Here is a 22,828-nt window from a genome sequence, read left to right as displayed (position 1 = left end):
CAAATTTGCAAGAAATCGAAGCCGGCCCATATCTATAAGGATATCACCGCTATACTCTCGTAAAATTGCGCCAACTCCCAATGGTGTATAAATATTAAGAGGTTGGTCACATAACTGGGTCGTCATACCAGATAAGATAACAAAAGATCTAGACACAAAAGAATGTGAGGCACCAGTGTCAAATAGTATACGAGCAGTTCTACCATGTATAGAAAACATACCCTCAATAGCCTGAGGAGCCTGCGCATTATGTGGCATGAAGTTATAAACTCTGCCATGATGCAACTGCTGTGGAGGTTGTCCCGGAGGAAATGGTGGTGCTGGAAGTGTCGGAAAATTCTGAACTTGCCCACGTGGCATCGGTGGGGCCGGTAGAGGTAACGGCTGATTAGGTCTTGGCTGCCCATACTGTCCCTGCTTAGCTGTGGGACACATCTTGGCCAGATGCCCAATCTCTCTACAGTGATAACAACGTCCCATAAAAGGACCTGCCTGCCTCCTCTGTTGACTTCCCGACCACTGTTCCTGTCCGGTCTGAGGTATCCCACCTTGTCTACCCTGATTAGGGACTCCATCCCTCTGCACATCTGGGTTTCCTTTGTTTTTCTTCCAAGGTTGATGTCCTTGAAATCTGCCCCGATCATTGGACTTGGCACCACTGTTGCTTCCTTTCTCCACTGTCTGGTAGTCTCGGTTAGTCCGCTTATCTCCCTTGGACTTCCGGTAATCACTCCTCATCTGGCAGTGCTGTAAGGCGGCATTAACCACCTGGATATAAGTAGTATATGCCGGACTACCTAAGATCACCACTTTAATCGGCCATATCAACCCCTTCACCCCTTCACAAAGCGGTCTCGCTTCTTTTCTTCCGTATTGACCTCCTCTGGTGCAAATAATGACAAATTAATAAACTTCTGTTCATACTCAGCCACAGTCATATCTTCCTGTTGCAGATCCAGAAATTCAGTCTTCATCGCTGATCTTACTGACATAGGAAAATACTTGTCGTCAAAGCGAGTCTGAAATTCAGCATACGTCAATCTGGTCCTCTCATCGACAGTAGTAATAGACTCCCACCACTGCAATGCATTGCTTATCAGCATAAACGTAGCCAGCATCTGTTTCTGCACTTCGGTACAGATTACCATCCGAAGATGACGCTCGCTCTCCTGTTTCCACTGATATGCTAACAGGACATCTGTGGACCCCGCAAACGTTGGTGGATTTCCCCGGATGAACGAGTGACGAACTTTGTCCCATGACATTGGCTGTGCCACTGGTTCAGGAACAGGTACTATCGGAGGAGGTTGCTGGTTTCGTAGAGCAGATGCTACTCCTGCTGCTACAGCTCGTGCAATGATATCAGCAACTTGAGGAGAAAATTCCTGATTCTCATTTTGAGTTGGGGAAATACTGCGATGACGGTTCGCATTCCTTGTCCCACGCCGAGACATCCTTCTTTTAAATTCAGAAAAATCTAACGTCAGTACATTATAATGGACCGACTAAAAGAATACAAAGACCCCTAATACTTAGGCTCTAATTATCAGAATACACAACGCGGAAGTATAGTAATCACAGATCCCTAAGACACTCGAACCTGGAATGCTCTGATACCAACTGTAACACCCCCCACATTTTCCACGCATAAGTTGATCAGGCTTATACACGAAAAACGAGGGATATCAAAAACAATTGGCAATATACAAGCATGGAATACAAAATGATGATAATAAAAGAATTTAGACAGGAAATGAACACTAAATAATACAACATCCATCCATCCTTTATTTAATACCGTACTTCATTACATCTTGGAAATCCTATGTCAAGGATCCCTAAATATAACCCTGAGAGTTCAACGTCAAAAGTAAATAAAAACTGAAACTGAAGTATTACATAAAACTTCTACCCTGCACTGGATCGTAAGAGTAGATGAGTTCGGATGATAGTCCCACACTGCTAACCTCAGCCTTGAAACGGATACTGTCCGTATCCTGAAATAACAACAATGGTGGGTTAACCCCACGAGCAAGTCCTCTCTACTATGACCCAAATCAGAGAATCAAATAAATTAATCATTATGAATCGGTTGAGTACTATATCTGTATACATCCTACGGGAACTATCCGATGTATAACATGACCTCAACCAGAATAGACGGTGATCACTTAGACTCACACTAGGTGGTCAAGTGTCGCCTTTCCCTACCCGGGAAATCAACTATTATACATGGTGCACGGTACTGACAACACAGACTATAACGAACTACACAATGATAACACCTCGCAAAGTACTGATGACTATACTGAGCATATAAATTAGGCAACATATGCCAACATTATTAATAAATATACCTAGTATGTCAATTAGGCAACACATGCCAATAATATTAAACCACATACCCCAACAGCCACACATCTGTCTATCGCAACGAATGCATAAGGTATAAATGAGTATAAACTTATTAGCCAGCTCATATGGTTCTATATGGCAACACATCCATATAATATAAATGCGACATAATTAAACAGTCCATTTATTTCCTGAAATGCACACAGCATAATAATCATGGTTTGTATATCATTAACAACATAAATAATCCTGCAATGTATAACGGACAATTTATTTGAATTAAAACCATGTAATCATTTAATTTTAACATTAATGATTTAATACTGTTTAATAAAATAATAACACAATTAATGATTAACAATGTCATTAAATTAACTACATCCGTTTAATGGTGATCTGTATTGAAAACGATACAATTAATATTTAAAAATATTAATCGGACATAATAATAACTAACGGTTAATAAAATAATAATTTAATGTCCCGTTAAACCCGTAAGTACCAACCATAGGCCCAAAAGTGCAAGTTTAAGGTTCTGGAAATTACAAAACAGGCCTAGGGGTATTCTGGTAATTTCCAGCAGCTGACAGGGCCCCTCACGCGCCCCCACGCGCCGCCCTAAGCTTCCCCACGCGCAGCCCTATGTTTTCCACCCTCTCACGCGCGCACACGCGCCTCCACGCGCGTCTGGCATCAGCCACGCGCGCGCACGCGCTGCCACGCGCGCATTAATGGTTCCTGCTGACGTGGCGTGTTCTGGTTGGTCGGTTGTACCGTTTCTATGTGGGCGCGCTACACTGGATTGATCTTAATGATCATCCTTTAATCCAATGGTCCCTGAAGTGCGCGTATGCTATTATTGTACACTATGCTACATAGAATCAATCTAGTGGTCAATAGTTAATCCAACGGCTGCTGATGCAAGCGCATGGGAACCCCTGTGCGCTGCCTCACACCGGATTACTCCGGTTGTCTTCCCCACTGCCGGTGACCGGAATCCTCGCCGGAGGCTCGCCGGAAATTGCAGAAAAACCCCGGAAAAATCTAGAAAATTCTAGAAAAATCCCTAAAGCCTTATTTAATTATTTTCAGCTATATTTTAATTACATAGGCTAATAAATAAATAACTAACCTCTTTAATAATTAAAACACAATATTTTAATAAACTAAAAATAATTTATTGCAACTCCTAGCATGGTTTCTAGTCTCTAAAAACCCGAAATAAATTAAATGAATAATTTATGGATTCAAAGGGGAAAAATAGATAATAACTTGCCTTTTTGGATTTAAAATAAATCCGCCGGTTGCGCGTAGTCGGGTAAAATCGCCTACACCGGTTCAAGCTTCTTTCTCTTTCTCTTTTCCTTTCACTTTTATAAAATAGCTCACTAGAATGTTTAAGCTTTCTAACTTAAGTAAGTTGCCTTTAGAGTAAGTTGGCTACTAATATATATATACAAACTTATATAATATATATAATACAAATATCTAATTTATAATAACTTCTCACCCATTTCTCATATTCCTACCTATATGGCTTTAAGACAATGCTATCTTTAATCAAGATATTTGATCCACCATTCTACCATAGTAAATGAAATTCTATCCTAGTATTTAATTTTTCATCATTACCTTGATTTAATATTATTATTACTAATATTATTATTAATAAAACTTTTATAATTATTATTATTTATATTATTATTATTATTATTATTATTATTATTATTAAACTAATATAATTATTATTATTACAAAATACTACATTATATCATCATAATACTATATAACACAAATATAATACTTTACTTAACTAATAATGATTAATATAAGCATAACCAACAAATAAAATTATTAATAAGAATACATGCATAATTACATGAACAAATTTACTTATTTTAACATACACAATTAATTTACATGCACAAGTAAATGAACTTTAAATAAAATTAATTAATTTAAATACATTCTTTAAAATTACGGGGTATTACACAACCTGTCCCATCTCTCTTCCTCAACTATAACCATGCCCGTCTCATGGTTATATCCCACGTTAGTCTCCGATAATAATTTCTTAAACTCAGTATAAATTTTCCTCAAACCATTAAACTTATTCCGAAGTTGGGTTAAACCAAATTTTCTCCCCGTTTGAACATTCATTTGTTTGACTAAATTACTCCAACCACTTTTATTAAATGTTGTGCCACTACGATTATTAGCTTTAACTTCTTCCACCATAATATTCACGAATTTTTCAATGAGTGACTCATCCCATAACAATTTTCCATCGTTCGTAACTTCAATCACTTCTTCAATTGTGAGAGAATCACCGCATTGTTCCACATTCTCAATATTCACATCCATCTAACATATTAATAACAACACTATAATTAATAACAAAAAAAAAAAATAATATTAAACTAGGAAAAACTATTGATGGTATTAAAGTTACTCTATCACAACTACTGATTCATGAATTTAATTAAGAATACTGAATGAAAATATAAAATACAAAAAACAAGAAGAGAAAGGAGAAATTGGTGATAAATGTTACAATATTAGGTATTTTACTAAAGGGAAATATGGTCATTTCATTGTAATAGTAATTGTATATATATACACATACGTGAGAGGAGAAGGGAAGCACTCTTAGTCACAAAATTTCACTAATAATTGTGTTTTCTTATTCTAGAAATCCTAAATTCAATAAGAGTAAAAGATGCAGATATTCTTCTGAACTTATGCATATTTTACTTAAAAGTGCTCAATTCTTGATTAAATATGCCACAAACTTTACAAGAAAATGATTTGGAGAGTTTTGAGAAACTTTTGCTTCTAGATAAACTTTTAATTAAAAATCCATATCAATAACAGTATATTTTCGATTGTATGGGATATTTATCATTTAATATTGTAGCATACTTACATGTTATGCATCCACTTAATTATTCATATTTTTCTTATCCTTTTATAGATTTGTATAACCTTGAACCTTGTCATTTTATATATGCGTATCGCCTAATCTAATTGGAAACTCTGTAACCATGTCACTCCCAAGCTCCCAAGCCAATTTTCTATACTACAACTGTGCAGCATGCCGTGGAGTCTCATTTTTTGATAAGTCATGCCACGGAGCCTCCTGTTGAAGAGTGTTTGAGTTTGCATACATGTCACATTTCCTGCAGACCAAAAGAATAAAAAATAGAAAGAGCAGAACTTGGAACTTTCCAAAAGTTCCACACATATTTTCCATGGTTAAGAGGAAAATTAAGAGTCGACCTACATGAATAAATATCTTCTGAAGGTCCAACAATGATCACCCAGTAAGGACAAGCCTAACTCACAAGGGCAGAATGGCTGTTCAGTAAACAGGTGTTAGATCTTTGGTTCTGACTGGCTCTACCTAAATCAACTACGCATGACATTCGTCAAGACTTTGCTGACCCAAAAGGTACCCAGAATCATATGTGAAGAGTAAAAGTTCAAAATATTTCCTAGAAGTTTAGTCACACATTCTACAGCATCTACCTCTTTCAAGCACGCTACACTTTACTATTACTCTACAAGCTCGCTACACTTTACTATTAGTCTACAAGCTCCCAAGTAGGCGATTCCCATCTAATCTTATTACCACTGTCTCTTTTTAAGGATGATATTTATTTCAATAATTTCAGATAGCAAAGTCACTGTACAATAGAGCTACTTGCGCAAGGCAGTGATTTAAATGCTTGTGACAGTGTGACGTTCTATACATTCACATCCATCTTCCTGACTCTTTGCTGAAACTAGAGTATGCTTACTTTAGTTGATTTTATGCTTCACAGATTGAATTAGAGATCTCATAATTCTACTTGTTACTTGTAAGCTACCAACAGCCGTCAAAGTTAGACGACGTCCATATATGAATAAACAATCATACCACCAGGTAAATTGATAGAAAGAAACTTAGAGAGCAAACATATATGCACATTGGGATGGATAATCTGATTATATGGGACTAGCTAGGAAGAAAGGTGTAAGACCAAAATGATCCCGGAATTCATAAAATGCATACAATAAACAACTTTAAGCCTTCGATTGAGTGGATAAAGCATCTACTTAAAATTTCCAAACAATAATATCACCATTTGGGATTTGCTTATAAAAGAGTACATCTCAATTCATTAAGTTCTCTATATATCTGAATTTTGACAATCTTTTTGATAAGTCAAATTTAAATTTCAATATGCACTTATCTCTCTTCATCAACCAATTAAGTCTCCTATTGTGACAATCAAACCTACTCACTTGGTAATCAATTACTTCTCAAGACCATCATCATACTTCTTTTCTGTTAGTATGTCAGAATCATAACCACATTAAGGAATCCTCAAGTCTTATATCTAAATTATTTGAGTTCATTATTAACTATATTTTGTATTAGGAGTTCAATATTTACTATATTTTGCATATCAGACCATTTAATTATAAACTAACAAGACACAACAAATTCCTCATCGCCATCGTCGATTTCTGGGAAAAATAAAAAAAGAAATTGAAAAGCTAGAGACTTTAACTGCATTAGATCAGAGAATTTTCCATAATACCATTTCCGAATTCAAAATCCAAATAATTGAATAGAGAGAAATAAAAATATGAAATTATTACTTTTATCTTTTTCTAAAATACTCCGTATAAAAGAAAAGAGAGCTCAACAAACCTAATTCATATGATTATTAGAACGGCTGCTGGGCTCACGAAAAGAGCTAAAACAGTTGAATTAGCAGTGGTAAATGCAGCCAGAGTACTAGCATTCCCAGTTGTTGTTGTCAACCAGTCCACGACAAGCTTGAATAGAAACACCACAAACTTGCTCAGTAATCAATAATTAATCACTACATTTACTTCCTCAGCAACAATTAATTACTGAAAATCACACTCTTGGTAGATGTAACCCAATAGCAATTATAGAGACTAGAGATACAAACTACCACCCACCTTAGCTCCAATCAGAAAAACACAAGGTAATAACCACCCACAAAAGAATACAAGACATAAGGAGCCCCAATTTATATATATACATACATGTATCAGCAAACACGCACATGTGAGTGTTTGTGTGTGTGGTGTAGAATTCGACATACAGGTTGTTGTGAAAGAAATCACCGGATTTGAAGAGAGGACAGTGGAGGAGAACAGGCCGCGAGAGGGAAGATCGGCGAGAAATATGGAGGCTCCGCCGTCCGGTTGGTTTGAATTCGACGGCGGAGCAGAAGAGCCTTCCATGGCGCCCAAAAGCACAAATCCTTGACAATTTTTATACCAGAGAGAGAAAGAGAGAGAGAGTCGAAAGAAATTCGTCTTTGTGACTATATGAGAGTATACGTATAGATTTTCTTTACAGATTTGGACTTCGTGCTTACAGATTTGGAAACAACATCAAAGGAAACAACAAAGAAAGGGAAATAGAAGACAGTACTCACAGTATATCGCGATTCCTTTTCGTCGCCTCCCAAATTGCCTCCCAAATCGCTTCTCTAGGGTTTCAGAGGAGAGAGAAAACATCAGGCCAAAATGTTGCAAATCCGTTTTAAGGCTACTTCATCCGCTACAGTATTGGACCAACTTACTTCATCCACTACAGTGTTTTTTATTGGGTTACAGTACTGAAACAACCAAAAACACCATTTTGGTGTTTCACTTTTGGACCCAAATTCAGCACTGTTTAAAACAATATTTTTGTACTGTTTAAAACAAAATAAGTGTCACCAAACATGTTTATGGGCCTAAAATGAAGCCCTGCAACAAAAACACCAAAGTAAAACACATAACAAACAGGCCCTAAGAAGAAATTGCCATAACAGAAAACAATAAAGAGGGAGGTTGGGAGAGTTGCAACATTTAAAATATATAACTTGGATTTCATCAGGCATGCCTGCAATCTCCTCTTGATTGAAGAGAAGGAAAAGTGCCTTAACCATATGCACTTGCCTGCTAAATCCAACTGATATTTCCTACTTCTACCAACTATACAAAGATGCATATGTAATTTGTCTTATGAAAAGAATATATATATCATATATGAGGTTCCATACAGAGTATATGCTAATATATATAGAGGAGGACCTATCCAAATTTTAAGTTATTTTATATGCACGTGCCATGAAGTCAAACAACGTGATAAGGAAAAGTAAGTCTCAGCTAATATATATATAGAGCTAATATGTATGTATGTATATATATATATATTGTCAAGATTATAATTCTTCATGGTAAAATTTTAATTATCATCTATCATATAGAAACATAATTTCGCGGAAACTGGCTAACTTGTCATTTTTGGCCGACCAACTTATATTGGTGAATGACGCGCACATAAATATTAGTGCAGGTGGAGGTGGTGACGCGGCACAAACATACGTATATGGTTTTGTTTTGTCCTTGTAACTTATTAGTGACCAGACCACGCATCTCCTCCTCTATAAAAAGGACCATTGCTCCCACTTCAAACTGTACCAGTGCAACAGCATTCTCTCTCTCTCTCTCTCACACACACACACACACTCTTTCTCTAGCAAAGAAAAGAGGGTGATATATATAGATAGATATATTGATATGATGAAGATGATGAGTGAAAGCATGGAACGCACAAAGAAAAGGTTACCAGCTGGCAAGAGACTAGGGAGGTTTCTGAGGGAGCAGAGAGGAAGACTCTACATTTTGAGGAGATGCGTAGTCCTGCTTCTCCGCTCGCATGACTAAAATGCATCCACATTATTCATTGATCCATATATCTTTCTTACATTATTCATCCTAAATTATTAGCATAGCCAGCTCTCTCTCTCTCTCTCTCTCTCTCTCTCCAATTGTAAATGCCAAAGCTAGAGAAGTACGTATTAGGGATATTAATTTATTATAGTGCCCCATGAGCTTATTTTGTCAATGAAATTGTATCAACTACAATTTATTTTCTGATATTCATTTGTATATCAGAAAAGCTAGCATCTGCATCACTGTATTGTTTTTCTCTTACAAATTATCTCATGCATGTGATTAAAGAACCATCTTATGAGCTAGCTCTTTGGTGTTTCAATTTGTTTCATTTCACTTTCATTTAAAACAATTCATTGGACATTTTGGCTCCAAATTTACATTGCGAAAGTAAGCATAGAATTATAGTTATGACTTTGGCAACCAAAGAGCCTCTAGTTCAATAATATAACTTTTTCACCCCAAAAAGGAAAAGAGAGGTTAGAGCCGTAACATCTAAAAAAAAAAAAAAAAGACTTTGGCAAGGCGTTAAATACAAAAATGGACATTATTTTTAAAATTTATCTAACAAATTTTTTTCCCCCCTCTTCTTCTCTTATGTTTTTGGTTGGAAGAAAGGAGGGATAGAAAAAATTCTCTTATTTGATTAGAAGGAAGGGACGAAGCAATAGGAGATGAAGCATCCTCCTAATCCATGATTTTTCATTCAAAATTGGGCCAAAGAGAGGCGGCAAAAAAAGAAGAAGAAATTCTAATTCCAATATTAACCTTTAACTATTTACAAAATCACTTGTAAACGTACTGCTGAAATTCTCTCTCAACCTTCCCTCCTACTCACCCTTTTCTACCAAACCACGGAGCCTTGTTCCATCCATCCTATCCTTCCTAGCTCATACCAAACCAAACATTAATAAAAATGATGCGATTAAAGGTTTGATTCTCTTATCATTGATTTAAATAAAAAATAATAAGGAAAAACGTTTTAAAGTAAGTAATGAAGGGTATATATTCCACTGAAGTGTGAAATGCACAATATATATAAGCAGAAGAATATTTTGTATATATTCCCATAAAAAGAACTAATTAAAGATGAATATATTCCGCGAGTAGGAAGGAAATATGTGCTTCTTACATCTAGGATGAGTATTTTCCTGGAGCCTCTCTTTATATACACACACACACACACACGCTTTAGTCTAAGTTTTTTTTTTCCTTTCTGAAAAAGGGATTTCCGAAAGTGTTGTTTGCTACATGTGGATTTATACCCCCCATGAAAGGACAGTTTAATTATCTCATTACTTGTAATTTTTGTCCTTCCTTATCACCTGATGTGTTTTTTTTTTTTTTTTTTTTTTTTTTTTTTTTTTTTTTTTTTTTTCAATTGTGGGATTTTTTTCTCTTACTTCTGATAAATACATGAGGCTTATCTTAGAAGGTAATGCTAAAAAAAGTGTACTTATCAAATAGTATTAATTATATTCGTTCCCTCCACTTTTTTTATAAATAAATCCACTCCAATTTTATAGTGAAATGACATAATTGTTCTCAAATTATACAAAATAAAATAAAGTGTTAGGGGGCATTTTTGTCATATACATTAAAAAAGGAAAAGAAATGGATTTATCACAAACAAAATTATTTGGTGAATTGTCTTCATTATTCAATTTGAAAATTAATTTTCAAAAATAAAAAAGTGAAAAAATCTCATAACCTGGTCCTCTTCTAAATTTATTCAATCTGACATTTGTGCACGTGCAAGCGTATGATCAGAGCCCAAACAATAATTACATATGTTTGCTTTGACCAGAAACAGAAAATTGAATCTTGTGCAAAATTAATGAACAAGTGGGATCCGCGGAGCTCATGGTATCGGACAGTCCACAAATACTGTGCGTGCGTTTCATAAAACGTGCGATGATTGCAGACCATCCGATTCAGTAAAAGAGATTGGATTTTTCTTTTGCAGACTCAGATGTGAAAAACGCAAAGGTAAAAAAGAACTTCTCTCGTCCTTTAAATCCTACTGCGACCAGTTATGAGATGACAGTTGACACGTAGTATGTAGACCAAATTCATGGTTCAACGTGACGACAGCCTTACTGGCACCCGCATGGGCCAGGCCCGCTTTTAACCTCACCCACAATCCCAAATCCCAAGTGTCCGCCGCTAGGGCCCACAGTCTCCTGCCTTCAGATAAAATACTATTCCCTCAATTTCATTTTTATTTAGTAATGTGATACAGTAGTTTATTTTGTATAGGTTTAATGTAAAAATATTAAATTGGAAATATTATAAAGGGTAAAGTGTAAAAAAATTTCATAAATTATTGACTTTTTGTAATTAAGCCTCCAAATTAAAGACTGTCTTTCTAAATTATTGATTTGTTACAATTAAGGACATACTCATCACAAAAGACTATTTTATCATTTTTATTAATTTGTCATTTCTCATTAAATTATTTTTTATTATATTTTTTCTTATTTAAATATTAATTATACCATTTACCTTAATTTTATAATTATTATCAATTGATTATAAAAATAAATAAATAAATAAATAAATTTGTATCTATCATTTTCTAAAATGATTAACTTATAATAATAAAATTTATTATACTCACTTTAAAAATAAATTAGTATAAAAAAATATCTTCTTTTTCACACAATATTCAAGAAAAATTAATAAATTACGTAAATAAAAAATATCTTCTTTTTAATGCAATATATTTATGAAGATTAAGAAATTACTTAAATTGTTTCAAATTTTTCTATTTAAGATTTTAATTTAAATAATTAATTAAAAAAATTAAAGGCGAAGTTATGCAAATTTAATGGAGAATATTTCATCAAATTAGTATAAATTTCTTTCGTAATTTATTTTAACAAGAAAAATATATCAAGTGTAATTTAATAAGAAGGGGTATTATGGTCATTTAATAAAAAATAAGTAAGACAATGGGGTATTTTGCAACTAAATGTGATAGTTTAAGGGGATTTATGCACAAAACATAGTTCAAGGGAGTAATTTGCAAATTTAGACATAGTTGCGGGATTTTTTTTACACTTTACCCTATTATAAAATATATATATATATATATATATATATATATATATATATATATATATATATATTAATTTTTTAAATGAGATAATTATTTTTTGATAGATATAAAAAAAAGCTGAATACTTATTTTGAAACGAAGGAATGATGCAAAATGAAATTACATATATTTTTTTATTATTGTAAATCACATTTTGTCAAACACTATAAAGTTGACACTTACGTTTGCATAACAATATATAATTAGTTGGAATGTACCATATAATAAAAAATAAAATAAAAAACTTGTAACATGACTTGCGTCTGGGTTGTTTCAACTCGAATATAGATGAATAGAAAGTATGTGATACTCGAGCATGGATAAGATATGGGTTCTATTCTCTAAATAATTAGTGTAACATCTTTAAATCCATACGATCGATCTGATTGAAACTTCCATTCTTATACATTCAATCGATAATCACACTAAGTTTGCATTTAATTCCTTTACATCTAAAAGCACTGATTTTTGGTGAGGAACACAGTGGAGAGAGTTCAGACACATTGCACATACCCGAAAAGTAGTCAGAACAATTGGACATAAAGATGATATGTCAAAAAGAAGGCCTATATCCATCCATTGCCTTTAATGTAACAATAATGAGTTTGTGAAAGTTACCATATATATATATATAAGCATGCTTGTGAACAGTGAAACGAGATCGATTGGTCAATGGTCACCGATGTTTCTAGTCAGTCACTATCGGACATGTTTGAAAAAATTGAAAAAACTTTTCAAATTTCTAACATACATTTCTAACGCGTGGTGATTGGTAATAGGATTTACTATACAATCCCATCTCTCCTGAACTGTTGAAGCTTGTGCATGGTTCGAAGATTATTATTTTTTTTTTTTAGCAGCATCTACACACAGTCATAAACATAGTACAAAGCAAACAAATCAAAAAATAATATAATAAAAATTAAAGAATAAGTTTTTAATTTGTTGAGAAACAAGCCAAAAAATATCGACGGATCACCTAAGAAGAAGAGTAGCAATTGGAGTGACCCAAATGTTAGGCCGTCATCAAGACAACAGCTGCAAAACTACATTCACAAGGCGTTGCCGACTGGGGGAAAACTACCCAAACCCTTCACTAAAAGACGGGAACACCGAAACCCGACATAGATCAAGAATCTAGTTAGAGACAAAACACCAGATTCACCCTGTCAAGCCGAAAACAAGGGAAATCAGGAGCAGATCGAACAAAACCACAATAAAATGACATGAAACCACCAACCGAATGAAACTATTTACACCATGCCAAATTTATTTACCGGTGAGAGGCAAGAGTCGGCACCCATGGGCAAAAGAGAGTAGATGAAACGGAGGCCGCTGAGGTTAGGGAGAGGCGAGAGAAAAAGTAGAGAGAGAAAGAAAGGCATGTGCATGGTTTGAAGATGAAGTGAATTGATTGAGTAAATGAAAGTTCTTTATTTCACTTCAGAATAAAAGAAAAAAGGGGTACATAAATGACAGTAGGTTGCAGTAGTAGTAGTACTAATAATTAGCTTACATAACAGTACAGATACAGTGATATTATTCATCATTGCAAGCTTCCATCTCTAGACCTTCTGCTATGTCCTCTTCAGAATGCAAATGATTTGATGTATCATTCAACATTCTTGGTGCTTCAGAGATAGAGATTAGATGTTTCAAAGTTATGCAGAAAGAAGTGAAACAAGAATCAGATCGGAGAGAAAGAGCAAAAATCTGTTAACTAATTAGCTGACCACCACTTCAATTATATATATATATATAAGATTTCATAAAATTTTGTTAAAAAAAAAATGAAACACATCTCGTGAACGTTCTGTTTTTCATAATTTCAAACTCGAAACAAAATTTGGAAAATATAATTGCAAGAAGTGACTTTAATATATCTATGCGGTATTTGAATAAATCTTGGAAATAAAATTTTATTTTTTAAATGATATACAAACAATATCAGCTTGAGTGGTAAATATAAATATAACTGAATTAAATTGATTAAGATTTAAGCCTTACACTAACAGCTAGCGGTAAAATGAAATGCACACCTACATATGTATCAATATATTTTAAGTGTGTTTTTTGAATATGTGTCTGTGTTGGTAAACTATGATTGATCATTCATTACTGGTGTGAATACTTAGGGCTGCTTGATAGAAGATGGTATAGCTCCTGCAGGCCTTTGAAATCTGCAAATATTTAAGGGGAAAAAATGTGAGAATTCAAATCCAACTTATGGAAAAAAAAAAAATTTGTTTCCCAGATTATTACAATTAAATTAGCATATAAACAAGCTAAGGAAAAAATATAGAAGTTGAGGACAAAAGTTGAAACTCACTGTACATGGATATGACAATAATGACAATTATAACAATCTACATGGTATATTCATATGAATGCATGTACTGAATTCATTAAAACAAGAGCATGCTGTACATATTTACCATAATTACTAATGCAATATTATAATTTACATAACAAATCTATCGCTCCAATCCCATAGGGCGCATGTGCACATGCTCACACATCTGCAATTTGATAAAATAAACAAGTGTTAGTGGAAAATTTGCAGAAGTGAGTGCCCAAGTGCCTAATGTAATCATAGAATCCAGAATAGCAAATTAAGTATACACAATTTCCTGCTACCAATATTTAAGACTGAGATCATAAGGCCCAGATTGAAGCCTTTTAAATCAGTTTTATCAAAATCGAAAAATATGAATACAACATAAAAAGCATGTCCGTGGAGCAAGTTTGAATTTTTTTTCTCAAGATGGGCTATTCTCAAGTAACTATTCAAATTACTTCTCCATGTTATGTGAAGAGCCAAGTCCATGAAAATACAGAAACAACACAAGAAGCGCGGCATTTAAAGAACTTTCATTGTTACCAATAGGAAAATTTTGAAATGGAAATTAGTTCTGAAAACAAGAAGTGAAAGAGCTGATAATCATGTATCCCAATATCAAAAGGCTGCAAGGGGGCACTCTCAATCCAAGGGCTAAGAGCCCGAATTCACAGTAAGAGACGTCTCAATGATGGACTGGCTTTATAAACAACTATCTCACCCATAGAGACGCAAAATGCTAGCATAACTCAAAAAATGCTAAATCAAATGCTAGGATAACTCAAATGGGGCCTTGGATTGAAACGAATACCATGGCTTGGAATCTTGCTTTCTTCAAAAATGGCAAAGAGCGGCAGACGGTGTATTTAATAGTGACATCAGATTAAAACCAGTCACCAGTACTTTTAAATTTTATACAAAAAAAAAAAAAAAAAACATTTTAGTTCTAGAATAATTCCCAGCATAGCATTCGTTGTATCCTCCAAATATGTTTACCTAATATTGTTCATTGATATTCTAGCATGGCCTTAAACAAAATGAAACTCAGACGATTTTCACATTAAACTTGTTGTTTCAAAAGACCTCATGAATTTTCTATCATCTAAAGAAACAAAATAATCCCTAGATGCGCATCCTCCAAAGAATAATTTTCTTTATATATATTGTTTATTTTAAATAGGTAAAATAGTAATGTGCCTCCGTCACTTTGTTATTTTCTTTCAACATCCAAAAATGCTGAATGTATTACCTTCAACCTATGTTATATGGACACGTGTCAAAATATCAAACAAAAAGAAATACGCATGCTTTGAAGCAATAAAATAATAAAATTGTTAGAGTAAAATAATTTTTTATTTTATTTTCTAGAGTAAAATAATGTCTTTATGTAACATAGTGTTCGATATAAGCATTTCACTCATTCTGAAGCAAAAATATAATAAAATTGATTTACTAGACATGGTCTTTAGGTGCATGTCCAACCAAAAGTGTCCGACACATGTCTCAAATCCATGCCCTAACTATGTGTGTCGGGCACGAGCACTAACCAGCTTTTGAAGTGTCTGCCTAACAAAACCTTCAACATGCAAATAAAATCCTAACAAATGAGAGACCAGATACCACTAGCTTAATTGCTACTTGCAGAAATCCAATCAGCTTGGGCCTTGGATGGAACAAAGAAAAGAGCAAACATGTGGCACATGCACTACTTTACACATAGCTACCTATGTAGCAGGGGCGGAGCCAGAAATATTCATTTGGAAGGGGCCAACCTAATAATATAAAATTAAATTGTAAAAATAAAATAAAATAATTTGTAACGATTTTTTTCAATGCATTTTTAATGTATATTTTTAAGAGCCTGACCAAGAAAAAATGGAGAGAATATAGTTGACAGCCAATAAATAAGGTTGCCAAAGTGTCGATGGCCTCCCCTCGCCCACTCCTCACTCTGCCCCAACTATGAAGGATAGCTACTTCCAAATTCAATCTCCTTTTTAAATTGAAGGAGAAATTGTAGAGCCCCTTATATTTAACAATTTAAATTATTCAAAAAGTTAAAAAACTTAGTTACCGTCTACTCTCCATTATTTAAGGTGCTGTGGAGGGAAAAAAACTCCCTCCAATAAAAAGCGCACACGTCACCACTACCCATGTCTACATTCCAAGGACATATAAGGTCCATCATGCTCAAGCCCAAGTTGAGGGTATTCACAACCCAAGACCATTATTATTTGTCCTCCAACTTCCATCAAGGCCGAATCAAGAAGTCATCAGCCCAGCTTATGGGTATTCAACATCCGGCCTGTTACTCAAGCCCAGCCGGATCAAAATATATTCAGCCCAAGAATGCACAAGTCCTATCATTTGAAAGATTTACTGTAGAAGGAAAATTCTGATAGGAAGTTCTGTACAAGGCAAGTTCTATGTATGGAAAATTTGACAATGGAAAGAACTCTATAAGAAAAGAATGGTTATATAGAAAGAAGTAGAGGACAAGCAAGGCGAGTCCTACCATAATTTTGCAATCTTTTGTGTATAAATAGAGGTTAAGACCTCCAATAAAGGATCAAGTAATTCTACGCTTCTCTATACACTGTTCTTATTTATTTTTATTGTTTTTAAGTGAGTTGTTTTATTTTTCTCAATCATTATTGGTTGAGCGAAATTTTGCACCTACACTTTGGCGCCGTCTGTGGGAATCGTATAAAAATATACTCCCACTTGTTCTTCAAATTAAATCCTTTAGTCGTGTCTGGAATGTCAAACGGAGAGTCAGCAATGAATCAACAGATAGAATTGATGCAAAAGATGCGAGAAGAGTTCTTGCACCAATTTGAGACACTCCGGCAAGCAAACGATACGAGTGTCGCCCAGATAGTTGCGCTTCAGTAGCAGACTCATACGCTGCACACGGCCATGGCCAGGCTAACGCCACAACCACCACCAGGCGATGCTGCAGCACCACCCCCCACCCGAAATTTACCTCCGGTTCACGAGCCTCCAGCCAACGAGACACCACCCAACGGGGCGCGACCTAGTGAGGTTCAGCAAAAGCAAGGGACAAGGTCCGAGGCGGTTGCTTCGGATAATCTCCCGCATCGCACACAGGACGAACAGGCCGAGTCCAGCCATAGGCTTACGGTATGGTCCAATGGCGTTCCAGATGGCGTACGCGTACAAGATGCCTTCGACGAAAAGAAGCTCTTGAGAGTCCAGACACCAGCCGAGATGGCTAGAGAGCACAAGAACTCCTTGGTCAAGACCCCCTTTACTGATGAGGTGTACCTTGTGGAGAGGCCGAAGAAGTTCACTATGCCATCCTTCACCCAGTTCGATGGGGCAGGAGACCCCTCTCGGCATCTCGATCATTATGCGCAGAAGATGGCACTGGACGATCATAACGATCCGTGGATGTGTAAGGTTTTTCCTACCAGTTTAACCGGAGCAGCGTTAGAATGGTTCAGGAATAGGCCACACAAGTCTATCCCTGACTATGAGACCTTGTGCACTATGTTTTTAGCCCAGTATTGCGGAAATAAGAAGCAGAAGAAAAGTATCGCCAGCCTTTTCACCATAAGGCAAAGGAAGGGAGAAACTCTGCAAGATTTTTTTATCCAGGTTTAACATGGAGGCCTCGGAGATAGCAGATTGCCACCCTGCCACGGCAATCGAAACATTTAAGTTGGCAATGATCCAAGGAACCAAGTTTCACACATCCTTGGTCAAATATTCCCCCCCCCCCCCCCGGATATGCAGACTTTGAACGCTAGGGCACAGATCTACATTCGGTTGGAGGAAAACGTAGCCCACCGTGCACAACACGCTACCCTCGTCACAGTGGAAAACAAGTCTCGAGAGAAAGCTGCGAGCACAAGGATGCAGAAGGTTCCTCATACCGCCACACAAGTCACCCAAGCGTCTGAGAAAAGGCGAAGGACAGAGGACAGGCTTACCCCTCTCCGTACTACCTTGGCGCGCCTATTCCAAGAGAATAAGACGAGGTTTGCGACTCCTCAGCCCATGAAACAACCCTTGGAGTAGAGGGACAAAAGCAAACATTGTGCCTACCATAGAGATTATGGGCATACTACCAATGATTGCAGGTCCCTACAGCGACAGGTAGAAAGCATGATAGCGAGAGGAGAATTGGTGGAGTATCTCGCCACGAAGGAGCACATAAAACCTCGGGAGGTTAACCCTCGACGGGTAGAGGGCGGCCAGGTAAAGGTTATCCATGCTATACACGGAAGGTCAGAGGATGATGAAGAGTCTGAAGAGTTGTACAGATCCAGGCTGAGAGAGGCTCATAAGTTATGAAGATTGTCTTCGGTAAACACGGTTGCACCAGGCAGCATCAACATTGGATTCGGTAACAATGATCTTTCTAGAGTCCAGCGCCCGCATGAGGACCCCTTGGTCATCAGCCTCCTGGTAGCGAATTATATGATCAGGAGAGTGCTGATAGATCCGGGAAGTAGCGCCAACATCATTACAAAAACAGCTTTTGATCAGTTGGGGGTTTCACCATCGTCCATCAGGCCAACTTCCAGCCCCCTAATGGGATTTGATGGTACTAAGGTGAATCCGTTTGGGGTGATCGATCTATCCGTTACTGCAGCAAAGAGGACTCTGAAGGAAAACTTCGTCGTGACAGAGATTCATCCATCTTATAACCTCATTATGGGGAGAGGTTGGATCCATCGTATGAACGGAGTCCCCTCTACACTTCATCAAGTAATGAGGTGTTTATCCCCGAATGGCAGGGAGGTCATTGACCTCTGGGGAGACCAGGTTGCTGCAAAAGAATGTTATATGCTAACGCTACATGAAGCAAAGAAAGCGTCGAAATCACCTCAGTCAGAGGCGAATTCCAAAGACGCAATCAAATAGCAGTTACAGTATCCTCTGCCCAAGTATCTCAAGGCAGAGGAAGAAGCCGAAGCTGAAGCACCTACCGAGGAGTCCCTCGAAGCTATAGAGGTAGTCCTCGGAGACCCTCAGAAGATCACCTACATTGGCTCATCTTGCACAGCCGAAGAGAAGGAAGCATTGATCAGGGTCATTCAGTGCAATTCGGATGTCTTTGCCTGGGATCACTCGGACATGGTGGGGATCGATCCTACAGTCTCATGCCATAGTCTGAGGGTTAACCCAGAGTTCAGGCCAGTCAAGCAGAGGCACCGACGGTTCGCACCTGAACGGAATCGGTAACAATGATTTTTCTAGAGTCCAGCGCCCGCATGAGGACCCCTTGGTCATCAGCCTCCTGGTAGCGAATTATATGATCAGGAAAGTACTGATAGATCCGGGAAGTAGCGCCAACATCATTACAAAAACAGCTTTTGATCAGTTGGGGGTTTCACCATCGTCCATCAGGCCAACTTCCAGCCCCCTAATGGGATTTGATGGTACTAAGGTGAATCCGCTTGGGATGATCGATCTATCCGTTACTGCAGCAAAGAGGACTCTGAAGGAAAACTTCGTCGTGACAGAGATTCATCCATCTTATAACCTCATTATGGGGAGAGGTTGGATCCATCGTATGAACAGAGTCCCCTCTACACTTCATCAAGTAATGAGGTGTTTATCCCCGGATGGCAAGGAGGTCATCGACCTCTGGGGAGACCAGGTTGCTGCAAAAGAATGTTACATGCTAACGCTACATGAAGCAAAGAAAGCGTCGAAATCACCTCAGTCAGAGGCGAATCCCAAAGACGCAATCAAATAGCAGTTACAGTATCCTCTGCCCAAGTATCTCAAGGCAGAGGAAGAAGCCGAAGCTGAAGCACCTACCGAGGAATCCCTCGAAGCTATAGAGGTAGTCCTCGGAGACCCTCAGAAGATCACCTACATTGGCTCATCTTGCACAGCCGAAGAGAAGGAAGCATTGATCAGGGTCATTCAGTGCAATTCGGATATCTTTGCCTGCGATCACTCGGACATGGTGGGGATCGATCCTACAGTCTCATGCCATAGTCTGAGGGTTAACCCAGAGTTCAGGCCAGTCAAGCAGAGGCACCGACGGTTCGCACCTGAACGGAATCGCATAATAGCCGAGGAAGTAAATAAACTATTACAAGCAGGATTCATTCGAGAGGTGCAATACCCACAATGGCTCTCAAATGTAGTAGTCGTTCAAAAGAAGAATGGGAAATGGAGGGTATGCGTAGATTATACCAACCTTAACAAAGCTTGCCCAAAAGATAGCTTTCCTCTGCCCAAGATTGATCAAATGGTGGATGCTACGACGGGTTATGGAAGGCTCACATTCCTCGATGCATACTCCAGCTATAATCAGATTCCCATGAATCCTGAAGATGAGGAGAAAACCGCTTTCATCACAGAAACGGGCACTTACTGCTACAGAGTGATGCCCTTCGGTCTAAAGAATGCCGGAGCCACCTACCAGCGACTTGTCAATAAAATTTTCAATAATCTGCTGGGAAATACAGTTGAAGCCTATATCGATGATATGGTGGTCAAAAGTATACGGAAAGAGGACCACCCGAAGCACCTCCAGGAGGTATTTGATACTCTCAAGAGATACAATATAAAGCTGAACCCCACCAAGTGCTCCTTCGCCATCTCGTCAGGACAGTTCCTTGGGCACGTCGTAAATAAAAGAGGAATAGAAGTAAGCCCAGCTCAGGCAAAGGCACTCATATAGAACCAGGAGCCGAAAACCCGCAGGGAAGTGCAAGTTCTAACCGGCCGAATTGCGGCTCTCAGCCGGTTCATATCCCGATTATCTGATAAGTATAAACCTTTCTTTGATGCTATTCGATCCAAAAACAAAGATATGTGGGGACCTCAGCAGCAGGAAGCTCTCAATCAATTGAAAAGCTACATGACAAAACCCCCAATCCTTTCTGCTCCAACACCCGGAGGCACTCTCATCCTGTACCTGGCAGTATCAGCTGTAGCAACAAGCGCAGTGTTGATCAAAGAAGGAGGCAAGGTTCAGCACCTAATCTTTTACACAAGCAAAACGATGACGGATGCCGAGACACGGTACAGCAAGACAGAAAAGGTAATCCTGGCGTTAATTTATGCCAAGAGGAAACTTCGACATTACTTCGAGTCTCACAGCATAGTGGTACTTACAAATCACCCTATACGGGCTATCCTAGCTAAACCAGACCTGTTTGGTCGAATTACAAAATGGGCCATTGAACTTAGCTCTTTTGACATCACCTATGCACCGAAGGTATCTCATAAGGGGCAGTCGGTAGCGGATTTCTTACTAGAGTACGAAGATCAACCTGAGGAACCGACACTTCAAGAGTCATACTGGGAGTTACGGGTTGATGGCTCTTCCAACCGGAAAAGGGCAGGGGCCGGGATTGACATCACAACACCCAAAGGTACCAAGCTACAGCAGTCAATTTTGCTAGATTTTCCATCTACTAATAACGAGGCCGAGTATGAGGCGATGCTCGCCGGACTTCGGCTAGCTAAACAGCTACAGGTACGATGTTTAAAAGTTTTTAGTGACTCACAGCTTGTGATCAATCAAGTGACAGGGCAATACTCTCCCAAGGAGGAACGAATGAAGTCGTACAAAGATGCTGTAGAGAGTGCTATCCGGGAGTTCGATCAAATCGAGTTCCATCAGGTACCACGAGATGAAAATGCCGAAGCAGATCGATTGGCTGTAGCCGCATCATCTTCAGATAAAGAGTTGATTCAGCTTGTTCCAATCGATGTTCTCGAAGAACCCAGCATTAATCCCCGGCAAGAGGTGATGGTGATCCCGGAAGTACCACGCGAGCCCTGCTGGATTGATCCAATCGAGGCCTACCTCAAGGAAGGGGTTCTCCCGAATCAGAAAGCTGAGGCAAGGAAGCTTAGGCTTACCGCGGCTAAGTACGCAATCATCAATAACCAGTTGTACCAAAGGTCATTCTCCGACCCCTATCTCAAGTGTTTAACCCCTACTGAGGCTCTCACAATTCTAAAACAAGTTCATGAAGGAGATTGTGGAAACCACTCCGGAGGAAGATCCCTCACACACAAAATTCTAACCCAAGGTTATTTCTGGCCATACTTGGCTCGGAATGCCGAGAAATACTCAAGACGATGTGACAAATGTCAGCGCCATGGTCCAATAAAGCACCAACCTGCCGAAGGTTTGCACGCCATGGCTAATCCATGGCCGTTCGCCCAATAGGGGATTGATATAGTAGGACCATTACCCAAAACCATGGAAAAAAAGGAACATGTGCTTCTGGCTACGGATTACTTCACCAAGTGGGTGGAAGCTGAAGCCTTCTCTAGCGTCA

General features: G+C 37.7%; 1 protein-coding gene across 1 annotated transcript; it reads left to right on the top strand.

The window, feature by feature from the left end:
• The first annotated feature begins 8,861 nt into the window (after nucleotides 1–8,861).
• Nucleotides 8,862–9,410, top strand: LOC132284067 (small polypeptide DEVIL 3-like). The gene has a single exon (XM_059786128.1). The coding sequence runs from the start codon at nucleotides 8,950–8,952 to the stop codon at nucleotides 9,094–9,096; it is 147 nt and encodes a 48-aa protein (XP_059642111.1). The 5' UTR covers nucleotides 8,862–8,949; the 3' UTR covers nucleotides 9,097–9,410.
• The last annotated feature ends 13,418 nt before the right edge of the window (nucleotides 9,411–22,828 follow it).

This window comes from Cornus florida, unplaced genomic scaffold (genome assembly GCF_030987335.1).
Source record: "Cornus florida cultivar Cherokee Brave unplaced genomic scaffold, ASM3098733v1 CherokeeBrave_3.0.0_Hap2_Chr11, whole genome shotgun sequence".
Taxonomy (NCBI): domain Eukaryota; kingdom Viridiplantae; phylum Streptophyta; class Magnoliopsida; order Cornales; family Cornaceae; genus Cornus; species Cornus florida.
Note: the sequence above shows the minus strand (reverse complement) of the source record. Positions and strands in the feature narration are given on the sequence as shown.

What these genes read in the sequence shown, in the direction of transcription:
- LOC132284067 (XM_059786128.1), top strand. Translation starts at nt 8,950, where the DNA reads ATGATGAAGATGATGAGTGAAAGCATGGAACGCACAAAGAAAAGGTTA.